The sequence below is a fragment of the Armigeres subalbatus genome, chromosome 3 (genome assembly GCF_024139115.2).
Source record: "Armigeres subalbatus isolate Guangzhou_Male chromosome 3, GZ_Asu_2, whole genome shotgun sequence".
Taxonomy (NCBI): Eukaryota; Metazoa; Arthropoda; class Insecta; order Diptera; family Culicidae; genus Armigeres; species Armigeres subalbatus.
Window position 1 is genome coordinate 174,694,374 of NC_085141.1, and position 22,371 is coordinate 174,716,744.

The 22,371-nt window shown below is 44.4% G+C and overlaps 1 protein-coding gene across 3 annotated transcripts in view; it reads left to right on the top strand.

Annotated features, from left to right (window-relative positions):
* LOC134221477 (sodium-dependent phosphate transporter 2) overlaps positions 1-22,371 on the top strand; it is a 123,216-nt gene that overhangs the window by 96,823 nt on the left and 4,022 nt on the right. For all 3 annotated transcript variants that reach the window (XM_062700670.1, XM_062700669.1, XM_062700668.1), the window contains 5 exons: positions 5,700-7,045; positions 13,293-13,718; positions 13,778-14,372; positions 14,431-14,787; positions 14,855-15,040. In XM_062700670.1, coding sequence (XP_062556654.1) covers positions 6,853-7,045; positions 13,293-13,718; positions 13,778-14,372; positions 14,431-14,787; positions 14,855-15,040 — 1,757 coding nt within the window. In that variant the 5' untranslated portion in view covers positions 5,700-6,852. The remainder of the gene's footprint in view (positions 1-5,699; positions 7,046-13,292; positions 13,719-13,777; positions 14,373-14,430; positions 14,788-14,854; positions 15,041-22,371) is intronic.

Sequence of the window (22,371 nt, forward strand, 5' to 3'; positions counted from 1 at the left end):
CTTTAGATCTAGGAGTGCGTCGGGTGAACTGCGATCCCACTAGTTGAGTCCGACAGTGTCAGAATGGGTTTGTCGGAAAGGGTTGTCGCCATTGGCGTAACTACAGGGGGGCTAGGGGGGGCTATAGCCCACCTAGAATCAAGTTAGCCCCCTAGAATTCCTACGACTTTGCATGAGTATGGCACACATCTCGCGCTCTGATCATATCTGGGCGTAACTGCAAATAATGAATTCTTATCATTTCTCTCTACAGTGAGTTAAATATATTTTATCATGTTTTCTAACTTCGAAAAATTGATATATCTTGGGTTAGGAATGCTAAACACGAAGGATATTACGCTCCCGTTATTCTCAGCCACACATATAATTGCTTAAGGTGAATTGCGTACGAATCTAATTTCTAAAGTAAATTACACTTCCGGAGGCACATAACGCCAAAACACAACTCGTTTTCAGTACGCACAAACAAGTTTTTTAGATGTGCTTATCACCTATGCATTGACATTTGTGCTGCCAAAATGAGAAATCAGCCAAGGTGAAAGATAGGACGGGCATGGTTACAGTCATTTTGGGAGTCTGTCGAGAAAAATGTTGGAGTTGGAACAGTATTTTCATGCTGATTCAATGCTGATTGAATAAATAATAGAAGTAACAGACTAACAGAACAAATACAATAGGTGAGATTTTGATTGAATAAAGAAAATTCAAGTAAAATAATAATGTAATATTAAGACAACATGAAAAAGACAATTGTTCAACTTGAGCAGGAGACACTGGATGCTTAGGTTACTAAAGAATTTCTAACGAATATTTACTTTTATTTATCAGCAAATCATCAACTATTTATATTTATATGGTTACATTGCGTTGCATTGCATTGCGAGCATTTTTTTTTTCAAAGTGTGCCTATGACCTCTAGCTCTCCAACAAAACCCTTAAGGTGAAGGTGGGTTGAGTACCAAAACAAAGCTTTGAAAGTATTTGTACAATAAAAACTGTCATATACTGTAGTAGCATTGGTGTCGTATTAAAAAAACAAAGAATATTAGTAGGGTGGTTCAAAAAACGACCCAGCACCACCACGCTCACTCGATTCCGTCCTATGCTCCGAGTGTCCTCCAAAAACCGATTTGAACAAAAAGTGGTTGAGCGCATGCCGGTTCAAGTTTGTATGAAAACTAGTATGGAAACTAAACCTTTTATTACACTGCCTACAGTGCCTCCCCTCCATACGCTGGCGAAAAGAGAACCCACACAGCTGAAAGCAACATTCCAGAGACTGAAAGAAAACCGCACCGCAGAAAAGATCCATTGATTACGTAACGCAAAAATAGCATTTTATACCCCACTCACCCCCATGTCACACTTTTTGTATGAAGCATCTGCCCCTGGTGCGATAGTGTAGACTAGACTAGACTAGCAGGATCTGCCCCTGGTGCATGGCATTTTTGAAAGGATTGTCAAGAAAAACCTTTCGATATTTTGATAGCTGAGCACAACGTATCGTTTGCCTGTAAAGCAGTTTCAAGGAGAGGTAACTAAAATGTAAAAAGACAGGAATAACGTCTTCTACCAGAGGTCGTACAGACTGAGCGCTTAACACTTAGCATGAGACAACGGACAGGACACCCAGTGGACCAGTGGAGAATTTTTCGATCACGAAAAGTTTCTTCCTTACCGGATCGAACACATACCTTTTATTACACTGCCTACAGTGCCTCCCCTCCATACGCTGGCGAAAAGAGAACCCACATAGCTGAAAGCAACATTCCAGAGACTTCACTGAAAGAAAATTGCACCGCAGAAAAGATCCATTGATTACGTAACGCAAAAATAGCATTTTATACCCCACTCACCCCATGTCACACTTTTTGTATGAAGCATCTGCCCCTGGTGCGATAGTGTAGACTAGACTAGACTAGCAGTATCTGCCCCTGGTGCATGGCATTTTTGAAAGGATTGTCAAGAAAAACCTTTCGATATTTTGATAGCTGAGCACAACGTATCGTATGCCTGTAAAGCAGTTTCAAGGAGAGGTAACTAAAATGTAAAAAGACAGGAATAACGTCTTCTACCAGAGGTCGTACAGACTGAGCGCTTAACACTTAGCATGAGACAACGGACAGGACACCCAGTGGACCAGTGGAGAATTTTTCGATCACGAAAAGTTTCTTCCTTACCGGATCGAACACATACTCCCTAGCACATGCATCTAGACGATTGACGTCGCTAACCGCACAGCCATAAAGCCCACAATAACTTGAAATTATGTCTAATGGATATGTAAAACTCGAAACTCTTATGTATAAAGCTCTTTTTTTACGTACCGTCGTCGGGGGTGACAATGGGTCAAATGGGGGTGAGAATGGGTCACTGTTTCAACTACTTAGAATGCTTCTAGAATGGATTGAATGTATCTGAGGGCAAGAATACTAAAATATAAGAGACCTTTTTGAACGATTTCGCTCTACGACCTCCAGGCTGCCGGTGAGAGCGATGACCCATTCTCACCCCCCAGACCCATTGTCACCCCGATGGCGGTACCAAATTATTGGGAATCCCACGACATTTCTAGATTTTTATGTCAGAGTCGTCACTGGATGTATTGAAATAGCTGTTTGGTAGGCCAACTTGCGGACAGTTGAACGAAAACAATAACTTTTTTGTGTTTGGCTGTAAGAATAAAAAAATTTAGCCCCCCCTAGAATTTTTCCTTAGTTACGCCAATGGTTGTCGCAGCGATGATAAATGCCGCAGCCTCTGCAAAAACACGCTGCATTGGGGCTTTAGGTTGTCCGATACCGTTAGGACTCCAGATACTCCTATCCTGACACCGTGATGTGAAAGAGACCTATCGTTATACCAATGCTTATACATACAAAGACTGTGTTTAACAGTACTACTATTGACTACAGCATTGATCTTTGTGTGGAGAATCATAAAGGGATCCCATCATCTCCGGATGTTGCAGAAGCAAATGCGGCAATCTAATGAGGCCCCGAGAATTTTCCGTAGCTCGTAGCCAGATCAAAGGTGGACCCGCAAACGAGAAATGCTGGATGGTAATAATGTGGAAAATGTAACAATTTTTCAGCTGTCTGCGCTGAGAAACTCCTTCCAGTTCCAATGCTTCCTTTTAGCGTCTCTAATAGTAATCTGACACTGCCGATGATTGTCTTTGTAAATATCCGAAAATCTTACCTTCAACTGATGTTTAGGAGGAACCCTCCTGAGTGCTCGGAGGCCCTTTCAACTAGGTTTGATCACCATCTGAGGGCTCGGCTACCCGGGTAGGCTAAAGGTTTGTGGAGTCGTGGCGTGGGTAGCGTCCTCGGAGGCTTCGAAGAGGGCAAAGCCGCGGGGATCTGTCCTTGATCCACCCCTGGAAGGATGGTGAGCGTGCATATCTCCTAGGAAAAGGAAAGAGAGTGGGGAATTGGTAACGATGTTGCTTACCTTCTGTTTAATATTTGAAATGGAACCGTAGAGGATATAGATGTTGATGGCGGTAAGTTACCGCAGAAACGAGCTCCTACGACTATAGATCCTTGTTTATATCGACTCATATACCGAAAAATCGCGCTTGATTTGACTCATATGCACGAATAATTGTAAGAAAATATTGAAATCGCGTTCATTGCATAGAACAATGAACAGAAGAAGATAGAAATAGAAACGGTCTAAAAACTAATAAACCATATGTACATATATACTAAAACTAAATATGTAACACAAAGAGTCTTATCAAACAGAAACAATCTTCAAAATGTTCATGACAGGCACCTGTCCATAAGCTAAAAGGTTTTATATAATAAATTTATGAATCGGTGCGATATTAATTGACTCCGTAACAAACGAAGCATATCATTTTTTTTATATATTTATGTTTTATTGTTTTATTCTTTATTTATAACATGGCGGCAAGCGACGTAGGTGTAAATAAAACTAGTCTATACCATGGAAACATGTTCCTTTGATGTACATAGAGTGCTAAGGCAAAATTAGCAAGATGATTCTTAGAACATTCCATTATATATCGCATCACTGCGTCATCACTTGTTGGAGTGTTGTGTTCTATCAGCTGTGCAGGAAACAACCCCCACAAGCCACAAGGACGTGCCGGGCAACATATGAATCTGCCATAAAGAGAGAAAAAAAAAACAAAATCTGGCATCGCCTAGTCATCTCGTCCAACGCAGGTACCACTCGCCACCTGTTTTCTCTGTGACTGAACTCGAATGGATGCATTCGTATATCGAGAGACGTTCTCGGAATGGAACACACGTCAAAATTGGCATGTCTGCCTCATCAGTGCCAGTGCACAGCACGTGTCTCTGGAGGACGGTGAGTCGGATCGTTTTCCGGGGAGGGTATAATAAATAAGTGCTCCAGTTTTCCTTCTATCGTTTTCAATTAGATGAGCACATAGCAAAAGCATAACTTATGCATCCATGGTCACTGGATACTGCCTTTTGATGAGTAGAGGGGATATGACTCTTGAAGTTCCACCTTTTCAAGGCCAACTGCAACTTGATCATTTACTCCTAAGTCACTGCTCAAAGATAGATTCCATCACAGTGACGTACAAAGATGGATCCACTTGGCATCCACAAAGCAACGGTCGCACTCGTCATGGAAAATCCAATGCCATGTTTTCGTTGGTTCCACTTGCTAATCCGGGGTCCGCTGACTTGGTGCCATCACTGCTCGACAAGTGCAATCGACCGAATCCAATGCTCTTCATCCCTGTATTTGCTGTTGCCCAGCACCTAGAATGCTTGCCAGACAAACGGTAGGCAATGGTGATAGATCCCTTGTGCACTTGACCTTCGGTATTTGCAGTTCGTTCATTCCTATGGATACACCTAGTGCTACGGAGCAAAAACAAGAGCGCAGAAATAGCGGGAAACCCTTGGTAATAAATTCACAATTTTCATTTTCACTCTCCTCCGTCGCCATCGCCCTGTAATGCAGCACGCGCCTCATTTGAATTTCCGCGAGAAAGAGCTTGATGCGATGGATATTCTCACAAGTGGAAAATGATTGCCGTCGCCGCCGAGTTCGATGAAACAAAAACTCAAAAACAGGAAGGAAAGCAGTTTCCAGTGTGTAGGTCGGTATGAATGTTCGGGTGCGGGTGGCGACTCGTTTTTTATCCGTGGATGGGTGGGCAACCCCCGCCGTTAACTAAGCTACGTAAATGGAGTTGGCACAATGTCATTCCACTATACATATGCGTAAAGTTTAGCGTTCATGTTAGTGTTGTCTATTCTATATACAGAGAGTTGATGTACTTACTTCGATGAATCCATTTCAAAAATTTAATTTTATGATGAACACTACTTTGTTTTGCTCCATTTGATTAAACGTATAGAGTATATGTAACACAACTGGAAGAAAGTAGTGTTAGGAAAGGATAGGATTTTATAATTGGTTCCCCATAATACATAATGTTCTGCGTACAAATCAAAATAACATTTCAGGAGCCATAAATATGAGAATTTTGAACGTTTATTTAATAAACTTGAATTGTCTCCAATTTCAATTGTCATTTTTGGGATCGCAAGGCTGAGGGAAACAATGCATCAAAAAGATATCGGTTCGAATTTTCATCGTAATTCATCTTAATGTTCATAAATACACATATGTAGTGAAACTCTGTTGACATTTTTGTTTTCTTTTCTCTTATCTTCTTGCAGACATGATTAAAACCCTCACTAAAACGTGCTGTCAAATTTCGCCAAGGATACGCTACATGGAACAACCGCTTTGACCGGCACGTACACGAAACTTAGCTCATCGTTAGTAAAATCAACCACCACCCGAAAACATACACGACTTTGGATTCGATTCAAAAGTAGAGAAAGTAGCGGTTCAGTTTTTGTTTGATTGTTTCGTTAAACTAGAACGACTTCAAACCGGTTCGAGTAAAAGCCACGAGAGTCATCAGGTCCTTCCAAAAATCCTCTCATTCGTGGAGTTTTAACGCTCACATTTGACTGACCTCCATAGCAGTGTAATTGTTCCTAGCCTTCACAGGTTGTACCCTTCAACCTCTCCCCGTTCAAATTAAACCACCTGGGAGTTCTTCCAGGTCTGCGTTTTTGCTCACTACAAGGCACCCCCTTGATTTGGAATTCCTTTTCTGTCGCGAAGTTTTGTTCTGAAAGGGAAAGCGAACGCTGACCAACTCAATTCTTCAAAAAACCTAAACCCCCCAAAACGATGGCTGTTTATACAAAACTATGCTTACCTGATATTGTCAAATTAAAACGCTAGTTAGTAAAACCTTTGTCCACCCGAAGAGGTCATCAATCGAATTTACTAATTTTAACGTTTTTAAGGTACAATATCAGTTAATTATCATCGGTTTGTAATAGTAGTTAAGTCTTTTTTTGCAAAGCCACTTTTTTATTTAATTACTATAGAAAGTACACTCATACATTTAATATAAATAATTAATAATTTTAATATTATAATTTTAACGAGTACTATTCACTAGCGTAGTGCTTTTTATGAGTACTTCAGTTTGCAGAAAAAAAAACACGATTTCTATACATTTTTGCGAGTGCACTATTTTGTACCCGTCGTTGGTAGAACTATAGTTGGAACCTCAGGAGAATAAGAAAGTTGGTATCGCTCTAAAACCCACTGGGTATTATTTGATAGCAAGCTACTTAATATACACACTTTTGTATCTCATATACCCTATCGCGTGTTCGGAAATTTTGTGAAAAAACCGAATATTTTCACATCAACGTATCTCGTTAAGACTCCACTTATTCCCCGATTCCCACGAAAATCTCTCAATTTTAAACCTACGACGAGCAAAAGCATAACAAAACCCTCATCATGGAACCATTCTCACCGGAAATATTGTGGCTGGTGATCCTCGGCTTTGTGATTGCCTTTATTTTGGCATTTGGAATCGGTGCGAACGATGTGGCCAATTCGTTCGGAACGAGTGTCGGATCCGGTGTCTTGACGATCCGGCAGGCCTGCTGGTTGGCCACTATTTGCGAAATCACCGGAGCTGTGCTGATAGGTAAGTTCTAGTTTAATTTGGGTGCTAAGGTGGGATTCCGTTTTGAAAATGAATTGGCGAACGAAAACAAACACTAATTTGTTTTTTCTAAAATCTATTTCATCCATATTCCATCTGTCGGTCAAAATTTTATCTCATCTCCAACTTATCTCATTTTTGCTAGCAATAAAAAAAACTCAGAAATAAGAAAGAAGCCCATTTGTCTTTCATTTATTGCGTTATGTTAGAATGAATATGGGAAGTAACTCTTTTGTCTTCAAACTTTTTCAGTAATTCAATAACGTGTTGAAAACTTGTTCAGTAATTCAATGAATGTTGAAAACTGAAATCACTGCTAATCAATTTTTAAAATCCTAGGAGGGCTAATTTTTTTCTAGGGAGGGCTAGCCCCTCTTATTTACGCCTGTTGGACGAAGTGGTTGTTTCGAACCTCCTTACAGAATCGCCTTTTTAGCAATTTTATTAGGATAAGGTATGAGTAGGTAATTTCGATTTTTACTTATATTTGGTTACCTCTGTTTTAACTAAAGTCCAACAATGTATTGAAGGTCCATCTTGTGTTGGAGTTGGTGAAGGTTTCGGCCAAATTATTATCGATCGCTCTGATCTGTCTACGTAGCTCTCGACTGGCACCCTGAAAGTTTGTTCCATTGTCCGAGTGAATCTCAATGGACGACCCGCGGCGTGCCACAAACCGACGTATAGTCATCTTGCATGACTCTGCTGACGGGGTGTGAGCAACTTCTAGGTGAACGGCTCTAACAGTAAGGCACGTAAATAAGGCAACCCAACGTTTAACGAGGCTACCCGGACCTGGACGGGTCCAAAGTAATCGAGTCCGACGTATGAAAATAGATGTGCCATGACTGCTAGTCATGCTTTTGGGAGAGGAGCCGTCCTTGGGGCTGCCGGTGCTGCCTTTGCGATTTTTCAGGCCTGACATTCCTTAACCACCTGGCGAATTGCCGTTCAAAGATTGCTCACGTGGAACCGTTGACGTGGATCTCATTATGGAAGATTCATTGATTACGTAACGCAAAAATTAGGCATTTCAACCCCCCTCCCCCTTATGTCACACTTTTTGTATGAAACATCTAAAAACTTTGTATGGATCGTCACACGTCGCTCATCCCCCTCTAAGCGTTACGTAATTTGTGGACGCTCCCTTATATACCGTCGAATGATTTGCGTGTATAAATCGACGGTGATACCAGTCGATGACCAGCTTGGTAGGATAGTGATGACGTTCGACAATAATCGGGAACTTGAATACGGACTTGGGAATACGGAACTGCCCCTATACGACTGTCTACCCGCATCACGCCATGCTCGTCCAAGAACGGCGACAATTTATAGACCGGATTAGTCTTTTCAATGGCCCTTTTTGAATTCTTATACGTTTTAGCACGGCTATTTCGTCAGGACATGCTGAAGCTTGGACTATGCGCCAAAGGTTGTTCTCTGTATTCTGTAATTCTTGCTGCTTTAGGTGATCTGTTACTAGCACCTCCTTCTTAATTTTGTGATAACAGTTATTAATGAATCGATGAGTATATGCAGCTGTTCGGAGCGGACATTCCCACTTGGAATATTCGCTGATTTGATAGACATCCTCTACGGCCCTGAAGTAAGCTGCACATGCGTACGCTCCCTCGCTAGCATCTGTGAAGACATGCAACTCTATCGAATCGATCTCTGCCGCGGCGAATCTTGGGAAGTAGGCTATTTTTTTCCCTAGGCGATGGAGGGGGAATCTGCTCAACAGACATCCTGGGTTGTCCAGGAAGTGCGGGGTTAGGGACCACTTCCAACAGAAAACGAGGGAGGCAGGACTACTTCCCGACCCGCTAAACCGTTTGCATTGCCGCCAAGCCCATAGTCCCTTCGGCACAACCAGAAAGTAATGCTTCAAAGGGGGCCAGTGCACAACGCACCCTCGAGGTTAGCTGTGTGTCCTTGCAGCATCGAACATCCCCAAGTAACCATGGAGCTAAATATACTTGCAAATAATACAGCCATTAAAGTTGACTTAACGTGGAAAAATGCCCTTTTACGAACAAAATAATGCCTTATTACTTTGACATGTTGAAATAAAACATATGTAATGCATCGGTGCATTCGTAACGCTGAACTAGTGTATCGTTGCTTGACAGGCGATGAATAAATGCATCTTTACATCGGTAAAACCGATCTAATGCAATTAGAATTTAATATGCTGATCTGTGATTGATTACATGCATGAATTAATGCTTGGTGGTTACTTGGGTCGTGACTCGCTTTTTTAGAAGAATACCATGGTATCGTGCCAGCGCATTGCCGGCTTTCCAGGTAGCCTTACCAAGCCCTATGTCCTCGGAAGGTGGGAAGGGTCGACTTCGTTCCTGCTTCCTTCTGCACGACTGGTATCAGGAATGATGATGCCGCGTGCACCCCAAATTGACCTCTCTGCGATAGGGTCTATTCGCCAACACACAGAGGGACTTGCCGACGCGGTGCCTACGCCTGCCCCAGTTTTGACGAGGACCCCTTTCCGTCCTCGGGCTCGGAACCCACCCGGCCGCGAAAGCGACGATACCATGTTCTTCGCGCGGCCACTTGTTCGATAAAAGGATCGAGTTCGACCACAGGGCATGATCACCGGTATGACCCATGAAGCTGAATCCGAACCCTTAGACCACCTCTTATTTGCGCCTGAACTAGCCATCTTTGAGTCCACGCGCCATTTTCTGTGTAGCTCCGAGGCAATTTGGGTGATAGCCGATAAAACGGCGTTCCAGCCAACATTACACATCCTCCAAACTAGGTTGTCCGGGGTAGTGTCCAGACCACATGTGGCAAGCATGTGGTCACGCATTGCGCGAAAACGTGGGCACACGAACAACACGTGTTCCGCCGTTTCCTCTAAACCTGCGCACACCAAGCGCGACCATGATTCCCTCCGCCTCAGTGTCGTAACTGTTGAGATAATCATCGACATAGTGGTTATTCAGGATCGCCTTGGCAGCATTTGGGAACTTCACTTCGTGCTCCCTAGCGTTGAGGTTTTTTTATGTACTGGGCCTGACAGGGAGAGCATGTCTCTCCAAAGGTACCGACGTCCATCACGAATATTTTGACCGGTTGTGATGGCTGTTTCCGATAAAGAAATCGTTGGCAACGTACGTCTTGTTGGCGAAATCGGAATTGGTGGAATATTTGCATCAGGTCACCACAAACTGCTACAGGTCGTTCGCGAAGTTTACTCAACACTGACGCGAGCGGCGTCAAAATATTCGGTCCTTTTAGGAGCATAGTGTTCAAAAAGGTACCTTCTACTTTCGCTGCTGCATCTCAAACAAGGCGAATCTTCCCCGGTTTCTTCGGGTTTCTTACTGCGCCCATAGCCATGAAAGAATTGCTAGGAAACTGCACATGATCCTGGCGCCAGAGCAGTTTAGTTTCAAATCGATTTGAAATGCGCTTCGTGGTCTCCTTTAGAATCCGACGAGCACGTTCGTCCTCTTCCGATTCCGGTCTTTTGTCTGCCGAAACTCCGACGCTCTCAATTGTGAAGTAACGATAAACGGGAGTATGTAAATCCTTATCGCTTCCTAAATCTCGTCGGTATTCGCAAACGTGCAGCGTAAAGTTCGTCGATTTCTTTCCGTCAGTTCTATATCCGTAGATCGACCAACCGAGTCGAGTCTTACTGACCCGAGGGTAACCTCCCTAATAACATTTTGGTTTTATGCTGGTTTATAATACTCTTGAAGAGTACATTATGGTCTTCAAGAGCGTTATAAAACTTGAAATGTTACTTGGGCTAGTTGGCCTTCGCGCAGGCTTAGCATTGCTGTCAGGCCGGCGTTCGATCCAATAAGGATGCCTGGGGTGGCTGCTTCATAGCTGGACACCGGTAGACCACTAAGGTATGGGTATTGCCGTACCAAGTTTTTATACTTCAATGTTTGCTTCGGAAGGTTAAGACTATTAACCGTTCTAGCGTCGTTAAGAGTGAACTCTCTTTTTTTCTTCTCCAGAAATTTCCAAATGAATTCGTTGACGATTCTTGTCGAATGATGTTGTTAGTCCACATTAGGCAAAGAGGAAGACGTTCGCCATCGTCAATGCCTAATCGTTCTGCCATCGATTCGAACAATCGATGAGTACAGAGTCATATGGGATACGTTACCCAAGAACGCAAAGGTTTCTACAGATTTCTCCTTCCAAAATAGTTTTACGGGAAGAATGTGGAAAAGTGTTTATTTTTTTATGGCATTGTGCGCGTTCCTGTCTGGTCGGTGGTTGGTGTTTTTGCGCACCTGTATCCAGCAATTGGTTATGGCGTTGCTGGCAGCTATTCAATCCGCAAATCGCTAGGGCCGCCGTCCATGTTTTCCTAAGCACGTGCGACAAAGTCGATGGAAAATGCAACATGTGTTGGCTTGATGGGTTGACGTCGATGTGCTACAGAACGTAGTTGACCTGGTAGATCAATTGATCTGAACTCCAGAACGATTTGGAGAATCTGGAATTTTTGTAAGAATATTGTTTGTAACACGTTATCTATCTCCTCAGGAATTTGTAACATTTATGAAAAAGCCGGTTCAAGATCGTTTGAGAAATAGCTGAAATATAGTCATTTTGAGCGCTGTTTTGTTTTGTTTTCCAACATAGTAGACCCTTCCAAAGGTATCTAGGGATGTTCGAAAAATTTATGTGGCATTCCCTTATGGAATGATAGTGAACTATGCTAAATTATATTGAGTAAACCAAATTTTACAATTTTTTGATTGGCAGCGTCCTGACTCACGGCATTCCAGGGCAAAACTGAGCACCCCTAGAAACATAGAACACCGGTATTGAAAAAAATACATGAGATGAGTAAAAGATCAATAAAAAATGAAAATCGGTTAACGGGGTACTGAGATATAGTGATTTGAATTTTAGGTTTCCTCCAAATTTGATCTCGGTATTCGGCGTGTTAATGTAAAAAAAAAAACCGAAATTGCATCCGGTTAATGATTCTGGCCAAGAGTACTTCTATATTTCTTCTTACTTTTTTCTTACTTCTTCTTTTTAATTCTTTTCTCATATGTCTTCCTTTTTCCTTCTTTGTTCTTCCCTCTTCTATCTTACTACTTACTACCTTAATCCTTCTATCATTTCTTTATCCTTCTTTCATTTTTCCTTCCTTCGTTTCTTTATCTTTATCTCTTTATCTTCTCTTTTTTTTCTTCCTTGTTACTTCTCATTTCTTCCTTCTTTCTTATCTCTTCTTTCTTTCTCCTTAATTCCTTATTTTTTCTTCTTTCTTCTTTTTTCATCTTCTTCGTCTTCTGTATTCCTTCTTCCTTATATATTCTTCCTAGTTCCTTGTTCATTTATCCTTTTTCTCTTTTTTTATTTCTTCCTTTCTTCTTCCTTTTTATTTTTCTTTCTTTAAAGTTCCTTCTTCGTTTTTCCATATTTTTTCTTCATTATTTTTTCCTTCTTCCATGTTACTTCTTCCTTCTTCTTTCTTCATCCAATTTTCTACTTCTGTCTTCCTTCTGCCTTCTTCCCTGTTTCTTCTCAGTTATTCTTTCTTCCATCTTTCTTCCTCGTTGTCCCTTCTTTCTTCTCATATCTTCCCTTTTTTTCTTTCTTCTTCTTCCGTCTTCATTCTTTCTTCTTCCTCTTTCCTTGTTCCTTCTTCCCTTTTCCTTCTTCCTTTTTTCTTCTCATTATTTTTTCATTTTCCTTCCTACTTCTGATTTCTTCCTTTTTTCTTCTTTTTCTTTCTCCCTCTTCCTTCTTCTTTCTTATTTCTTCTTCTTTATTATTTGTTCTTTGTTCTTTATTCCTAATATTTTATTCCTTATAGTCTTTTCTTTATTTTTAATTTTTTATTCATTATTCACTACTCAACAACTCAACTTGTACTCCATCGTACTGTTGGGATCCTTTGCACCCCACCAGTTTCAGCCTTCTGATAATTTACAGCCTTGGGATAATTCCAGCCTTTTCAAATTTCAGCCTTTTGGCTTCAGCCTTATGAGTAATCATCCTTATGTGTTTCAGCCTATGGGTGGCTTTGTCTATTCTAAGTTGGTTGATTATTTATTGAGCATAAGACTAGCCCTAGAATCTTTTCTTCATAAAATATACTGTTGATAACATGTTTGTTATGTGTCTCCTATTTTCGTTCGATCTTTCAACAGTAAATTAGAACGATACCTATAATTAAGAATCGAATGAAACTAATGTCCCTCTTTCTCATTTTCAGGTTACAAGGTGTCCGATACGATGCGGAAAGGAATCTTGGACGTGGAAATGTACAAAGACACCGAGACTGAGCTCATGCTGGGTTGCCTTTCAGCGCTGGCCAGCTCCGCTCTGTGGCTCCTGGTGGCAACCTTTTTCAAGCTGCCCATCTCCGGTACACACAGCATCGTTGGTTCAACGATTGGCTTCAGTTTGGTTGCCCGCGGTATGCACGGACTCAAGTGGAACACACTTGGCACAATTGTAGGATCATGGTTCATTTCCCCGGTACTCAGCGGATTAATGAGTGTGTTGCTGTTCTGGGTGATACGTAAATTCATTCTGCGCTCGAAAAATCCCCTGGAAAGAGGACTGTTCGCGCTTCCCCTGTTTTACGGAGTAACACTTGCCGTTAACGTGTTTAGTATCGTACATGATGGTCCAAAACGTGAGTTGCAATTCTATCATTATCATGCAAAACAATACCCACCTTCTGCGTTGTTACAGTTCTGTACATGGATAACATCCCTACTTGGTTGGCCCTCGTCGTTTCCTTAGCCATAGGATTGATTGTAGGCATTTTAGTTCAGTTGTTTGTTGTGCCCTGGCAGAGGAAAAAGATCGTGAATCAGGAGAACAAAAAAAGAACGGAATTTACCGTTGGTGATTCAGATTGTGATTCTTCCTCGAATGGTAGTCCCCGTCGTCCGAAGCGTCCTCTGTCGTTGGTCGGCGATGCCAAGGGACTTCCAGCCATCACCGAAACAACTGAACTTGTGTCGTTTTCACCGCAACACCAGCACAATAATTTAATCAAGAAACTGTCTATCGACCTATCGCCGAGTGTCATCAAGGGGACCAGCCCGAATCCGTACAAGATCGATCCTAAGATTGTGCAGAAAGCCGAAAATCTTCTAGCTGCTAACAAAGCTAGTCTGGACAATACCGACCTTACAATCACGAGCCTGAATTACATCGACGAGTATCAGTCGACGATGAATGGAACCGGCCGAGTTGCACTGAATTCATATTTCGATCGCCGGAACAGTAGTAACCTTTCTCCCAAATCGCAAAATTCTATTACATTAAGTAATGGTGTAAAGTAAGACTGATTATTTTAAAATTATAAATCAGACAATAACCTAATTTCTCTTTTACAGAGACCAATCGACAATCGTCCAAAACGGAAAGTCCCCTAGTAGTCCGAAAAGCGATAGCACCCTTCCAATCGCTGATTACACCCTGGCACCGCCCAACATTATCCTCAATAGTACCGGCAACGATCTAAAAAGGGACATAGGGAAAATCGAAAACGCCGCTGGTCTGGATCACACCCTGATAAGCACCACCCTTTCGCCAAACTCAAGTAAAGTTCCACTGATTAGTGGAAAGGAGGGCTCCGAGGAAAGCCAACATCCCCCACCGGAGGAAACCGAAGACGTTTCGGCGTTGTTCTCGTTCCTGCAAATCCTGACAGCAACGTTCGGAAGCTTTGCTCATGGTGGTAACGATGTGAGGTGCGTTGATTGAGCCCCGTAAAATTGATTGAGCTCTTTTCCTGATGGTTACTGTTTGTATTTTTAGCAATGCGATTGGGCCCTTGATTGCTCTCTTCATGATCTACCGAGAAGGCTCGGTGCTACAAAAGTCTGAAACTCCTTTAGCGATTTTACTGTACGGTGGAATCGGCATATCCGTCGGTTTGTGGCTGTGGGGACGTCGTGTTATCGAGACGATTGGCAATGATCTCACAAAAATTACACCATCAACGTAAGTATTTTAGAAAGTTTCAACTTTGGGTGTAGCCAAACGTATTATTCTATTGCAATTATTTCTGAACAAAATTAAATTTCACATTTGTAATAAAGCTTTCCTAAGGTGAAGCGCGAGAAAATCCAATTTTCCAATTACAAGACGTCATATGAGGTTCTCATCTCTATGGATTTTTTTTCATTACAATACAGGTTTGGAGAGAAGGGTTTTAGATTTTCATGACACTTTTTTCTATTTTTGATTCAAAATGAAGAAATTTGTGTCTGTGTCTGCAACTGTGGGACCCACATTAGGGTGGTGTTGCTGTCCAAGGTTGGGGTTGTGTAAGCTATTTGCCAGTCGGTCGTCAAGCTCAGACCCGACCGCATTGCGTAGGCAAGAGCACGCAACTCAAGTTCAGTTCAATCAAAGTTAATTGCCAAAGTTGAACCTCACTTGATCAGTACAGTTGCTGATGAAGAATGTGTATAGCCGCCAGACATTCTAAATACTCACGCTCCTCTAATGTGGACGTGTACTATACACATGTGGAAGTGTTGGCTTGAGAAATGGATTGCGAGTGATTTGACTATGCGTCCAATTTGGGAATCTCGAGCTCGTTCAGTAGTCGCTAGGTTGCGAAGGCCGACGGAGGTCCTTCGTAGCTTAGTTGGTTAAGGCACCAATCTAGCGTACTGTAGGGTCATGGGTTCGAGTCCCATCGAAGGGAAAGTGGTCACCTCCAATACATATTCCAAATCAATATCTTCCACATAACGTACATATTCACATATGAGTTTTCATAACATTGTAAATTAACGTTCAAGTCGGGTGGTTTAATCCCCGGAAATAGGCAATTAACTTTGAATGAACTTCATGGTTCAGCTTGTCGAATGCTGCTGTGTAAATCAGGTCCGAGGTCAGTGCGAGCAATCATTCTATCCGTGACTTACGACGTTAGGTACAACAAGTTAGGGGCCGTATACATATTACGTAAGCACTTATGGGGGGAGGGGGGTCGGTCAATATATTACGCGCCATATAAATAAAAAAGCTTTTGTATGGAAAAAATCTTACATGGGGGGAGGGGGAGTTGAAAAACCCAGAAAACTTGCTTACGTAATAAGTGTACGGCCCCTTAGTGGTAAAACCATGTTGGTCGGCGCAATAAGCGGGTTCATGACAACCAGTTCAAAAAGCTTCGTTATTGCACTAAGCGATGTGATACCCCGGTAGTTGTTCACATCACGCTTGTTCCTTTTTTGTAGACCGGAAACATATCTGCAGTATTCCAGCGAGATGGGAATGTGCCGCTGCATAGAGAGAGTTGGAATAACAGGAGAAGCCGAGTCAAGTACGAGACACTGAAGACGGCCTTACTGTTGAGGTCGAAATACTTATCTGTCAAAATACAATTAAGTGGTGGAATTCAATGGGATTGTATAAACTCGTCTTATGACAAGTGAGGAAAAGTGGTTCAAGCAGACAGGAAATATTCGTTTTTGAAGATCATCTATGGAATGCCGTCAGGACCAGGCTTAGATGAAGTCTTAAGCTTAGTCATCACTCTTGAGATGGCTTGTACATTCACCTCGATATCACCGAGTGATTGATTCGCTGATGGGACGTTGCTGGCAGCGGTAGTCCCGACATCAACAGGTAGTTCGTCTTCAGACACATTGGCAAATCTAGCTGAGAACAGGTTGCATATACCTTGTTGGGGGTGCTTGCAGATTCACTTGGACGATGGAAATCCAGTCCCTTTGCGTTGTTCATTTATGTAGCTCCAAAAGGACTGTGGATAAGATTTTAGTCGTCGCTGTATCCCTCTTTGGTAGCATAGGAAATGATAACGACAACAACTGACCCGCTTATACTCGTGGTTGATTCTAACATAGTGTAACTTCTGAGTGCGGCTTTCTTGTACCTTTCCAGCGACCGAATAGAGAATAATTAATTAAGCAGGGTTATTTGCAACATTCGTGCTATATTACTTACCTGCATTTGCAACCCGACAAACAGGTCACATTTTTCCCAACCCAATTCGTAGTTTTTTTTCCAGTAGGATGGGAATCTGCATCCAGACATCAGTGGGCTACCGGCGAACGGGGTTTAGCTACCGCCGACCCGCTAAAACCACCCTGTTCACAGACCCTGAGTTTCCCAGGAACAGTCTTGCGGCATTACTTCTGGGAGGGGTCCGTGCGACTACGCACGCCAACATACTAGCTACCCAATAGCTTCAAATCTCAACTAGCTACTCACTAGTTCCTCTACCTCTTAACTAGCTACCCACTAGTTCCTCTACTACTTGACTAACTACCCGCTAGTACCTCACCCTCCAGACTAGCTACCCACTAGTCGGCGCTATCCGACTGCTGCTCGGCGCGCCAATTGCGCTGCAAGATGCTGGCAATCTGAGTGGTAGCGGCCGAGACCGCGTTCCACTTTTCAACCTCTTGACACATCCTCTGGATAAGATTATCCGGGGTAGTGTCCCTCCCGCACACCTCAAACATTCCGCTCCTCACATCGACGAAACGAGGACATACGAATAGTACGTGCTCGGCAGTTTCGTCGACCCCTGGACAGTCCGGGAAGACGGGAGAGTCCGTATGCCCAAACCTATGTAGGTACCACCTAAAGTAGCCATGGCCTAACAGGAACTGTGTCAGATGGAAGTGAACTTCCCCATTGCTCCTATTAACCCATCTTGATACGCTAGGTATCAGCCGATGGGTCCACCTGCCCTTAGAAGAGTTATCCCCGTCCCGTTGCCACTTGATAGTCGAGGTGACTCTAATAGCTTTACGGGCTCCTCTGGTTCCGCTCATTTCGAAACTCTCCTCGTCTTCCCGTATGACTAGTCCAATGGGTAACATACCCGCAATCACACAAGCTGCATCTCGAGATACCGTGCTATAGGCACTTACCACTCTGAGGCACGCTAGCCTGTGTACACTCTCCAGCTTCTGCAGGTTACGTTCGACGCTAAGCGCCGTCTAAGGATAGATACGGCAACCCCAGCTAATAACCTGTGTCTGCTGGAGCGCACCCCGAGCTATTGGACATCATCCTGGATAATGCCGCAATAGCTGTCGAAGCTCTCCTGCAGGCGTAATCTACGTGACTGCCGAAGTTCAGTCTATCGTCGATCAGCACCCCGAGGAGCTTCACCTCCCGCTTGGAAATGATCTCACAGTCGCCCACGCGAACTACTGCCTCCTGTACCGAGTTACGGTTGTTAACAACAACCAACTCATGAGCTAGCCCCAGCTGCCTTGAGCTCATCCATTCCTCTATTATAGCAATTGCGTGGGCCGCTGTCAGTTCCACCTCAACAATCGACTCTCCGTAAACCTCCAGCGTTATGTCGTCAGCGAAGCCAACGATCTTAACACATGGGGGAACTTCAGTTTTAAAACACTGTCGTACATAGTGTTCCATAGCACCGGGCCCAGGATAGATCCCTGAGGGACTCCTGCGGTGATAGAAGAACTACCCTCCCCTTCATCGGTCTCGTATAAGAGTACGCGATTCTGGAAATAGCTTTCCAAAATGTTGTACAGGCCCACCGGAATGCCCAACCGGAGTATCGAGAGCGCGATGGCATCCCAGCTTGCGCTGTTGAATGCATTCTTGACGTCGGGCGTCACAATCGCACATAATCGAGTTCCCGTCCGCTTGCGTTGTATCGTTACTTCCGCAGTTTTCACAACCGAGTTGATAGCATGCACCGTGGACCTACCCTTACGAAACCCAAACTGATTGTTTGACAGGCCGTTCGTACCTTCGTACGGGGTCAGCCTGTTGAGGATAATCCTCTCAAGCAACTTCCCTGTGGTGTCCAGTAGGCAGATTGGTCTGTACGCCGATGGGCCACTTGGTGGTTTCCCGGTCTTCGGCAACAGCACCAGCTTCTGTATCTCCTACCTATCGGGGAAACTGCGCTCGTCGAGGCATCTCTGCATGGCTGTCCTGAACATGTCCGGGTTAGCCATGATCGCTGCCTTCAGAGCGAGGTTTGGCACTCCGTCGGGCCCCGGAGCTTTGTTCGTATCAAGGGTTCGGGCCACCGCAAGCAACTCTTCGTTCGTCACCGCTGCCACTTCAGCACTCCCGTTCTGCGGTGCTAGAGGTGGCCAAGGACTTGTGGCATAGGACGGGAAGAGAACCTCGATAATGCGATTCAACCTTTCCGGCGACCGTTCAGGAGGCGCCAGCCCTCCTCTGGTCTTCGCCATTACTATCCTGTAGCTTCAAGGATTAGCATTGGTGTTCAGGCATAGGTTGTCAAAACACTTCCTCTTACTACTACTGATGGCCTTGTTAAGGGCCAACTTCGCAGCTTTGAACGTCAAGCGGCGTTCATCCCTTAGCTGCTCAGAGCGAGCTCTCTGCATCCTTCGCCTAGCCCTAGGGCAGGTTGACCGAAGGTCTGCGATTGCTGCACTCCTCCAGTATGCTGGAGGTCTACCGTTCCTCGGTTATGCCCTCCTCTGCATGCGTCACAATCGCATGCACGTGACAGGACAGTGCGACTGTAAGACTGTCGGTGTTGCCCTCCAGTCCCAGTGCCGCGGTGAAAACTTTGCTGTCGATGCTTTGGGCCTTCCACCCACGGACCTGACGGAGATTCCTTAACCTCGGTTGCTGCACACCACAGCTGATCACGTAGCGGATGGCTAGGTGATCGCTGTGGGTGTAGCCCTCATCGACCCTCCAGTTCAGTCCCCGGCTAGGCCGGGGCTACAGAACGTAACATCAATGAACGACTCCACCCCATTCCTACGGAAAGTGCTGGTTGAGCCGTCATTGGCTAACACGACCTCCAACTTTGCTAGAGCCTCTAGCAAAGCTTGACTTCTATGATTGGTGCAGCGGCTTCCCCACTCCACCGCCCAAGCATTGAAGTCCCCCGGTATGACAACCGGCTTCCGACCTACAAGGTCGGATGATAGCCTATCGACCATCCGGGTGAATTGCTCTATTGGCCACCGTGATGGGGCATAGCAGCTACAATAGAACACTCCGTTGATCTTAGCTATGGCGACACCTTCGACAGGTGTGTGTACGACCTCCTGGACCGGGAACCGGCCCGTTGTGCAAATCGCCACCATCTTGGAGTCGTCCGCGACCCAGTTTCCGTTATTGGCAGGGACACGGTACGGATCTGCAAGAATAGCGACGTCGGTCTCTGACTCAGATTCAGCTGTACTACCCGCACGGCGACTTCTTATTGCCACCACCGAAGGGACAAGTAGGTCCACCCATAACATGGTTACGGGCTTGCTTCCTACTAGCGCAGATAAGGCACCTTGGTGCTTTATCGCAGGCCTGCGCAAAATGTCCCTCCTCTCCACAACGACGATACAGGTTACTTCGGTCTGGCCCCTTGCACTCCCATGACTTGTGACCAGATTCGAAGCACCTAAAACACTTTTCGACTAAAGGTGGCTAGAATATGCTTACTGGACATATTGTCCATCCAACCTTAAGTTTCCCGACCGCCAGGACCTTTTTGGCGTCTGCTACCGGTAACTTGTACCAAGCTGCTTGCGTGCCAAAGGGCCCACATCTAAGACGAATAGAAGACCGCTCGACTTCTATATCGCACTGCGCCTTTAACGATGAAATGAGGTCCTCTGCCTCAGTGACTTCGTCCAGCTGTTTACACCGGAGGGTCACATCGGTACCCAGGGACCTCACTTCCACTCCCTCACCCAGGACCTCCTGGGCCAACCTCTTATAGGTGGTACCGCTCGCCTTTGCTCCACGCTTCAGCACCAAGATCAGTTCACCTGCTACCTGTACCTCTCTTTGTCGGTCTTGACCAACAAGGCCTCACCTCTGTCCCTAAGTTTCCTTGCGAGGTGAGGACCCTCTTCCCTCCTCTTAGCTCTGCTAACGAGCTGTCAGGGATTTTTGGTCCGCTGAGCAGCCGTCGCAGAGTGGCTACCATCACCCTGGGGTTTAGTAGCCTGGGCTCTCTCGACGATCGGGCGCCCTATCGAACTCGACCGCACCGCTGTCCGTAGCAGTTAGGCGCCGCTTCACGTTACCGGACCGACTCTCTGACTGCTGTCGGGCGCGTTTGGAGCGCGCCGCCGTCACTCCCTCGCCGACACTCGAGGTGGTGTCAATCACCTTTTGCCTAGGGACCTTCCCTCCAAGGAAGGAGAAGGGTTCTGCCCTAGTGGGAGGAGACCTCGCTAGACCCCTGCTTGCGAAGGGATCTCCCGCTGCGCATACGCCCCCCTTACCTCTGGAAACTAGTGTACTTGACATAGCTTATGGGTCCCTTTGCAGCTGCCATCGAATCCTACTGAAGTAGTCGCTTCTGTGATCTCATGGTTGTCTATGCTTGCGAGTACTCTCGTGTTCAGAGCCAAATCGGGGTTCGTCAGGGAGTTCATCTGAGCCTACTTCTGTCTGGTCACCAACCAGGCAGCAGGATTGGACAGCGTGCCACAAGGCCCGCCACGGTTTTACGCCACGGTTTTTTTCAACTGCCGTTGATACGCTATCGTTTCCAGCGAGCACCGCGCGGAGGCGAACTACACTGCCCGCCAACCCAATTCGTATACGATGTTCTATTCGCTCGCGCTTTTTTAATTACTTCCGCTTTATATTCTGATGTCCGGCGAACACCACGCTTCTTTTTTCGAATAGTTTCCGAATCGAAAACGGTTATTTAGAATCTGAAATCATTTTTGTCTGCTAGCAACCAGTCAAACATACTTTATACAGCACTGAACATAGAAAATTTGAAAACGATCGACGATATGCAGTTTCTCAAAAAAAAAAGAAATATTTCTAAAACTGACTTTGGCTGATATTTGCTGGGACCATGAAGTAACCTTTTTTGCCATAAAAATGTTACATATGCAGTTTCTCAAACAAGTTGTTCAATTGCTTAACAGAAGGCAATCCAGCTTTTTACGCTAGCCATAAATTAACGAGGGGTGAATCGAATTTGACATGTGCTGTGTACAAAATTCGAAGTGATGTTCTGAAATATCTAAGTAGCCATGAACTAGAGTCTATTTATGGATCTGTCATATTTGTGTTTAAAATGAGCGAAAGAATGATTTAATTTGTTTTACTAAAACGGGAATCTAATTTCTTTTAATTTCAGAATTTAGGCGAGATTGGGATATGCACTTCTTCGAGAATTCAAGAAAATTGGAAAAAAAAGTTGTCTCAATCCACAATGGAAGTCTATATTGCTCCTTGGAGGATTTATGTGTGGGCGATCAAAACAAAAATGAAACTTTCAGATAGTTCCCCTGTTTTATGTCCAATACAGCGTCTTCGGAGCACAGAACTGTCCCGATTTGAATCTGCAT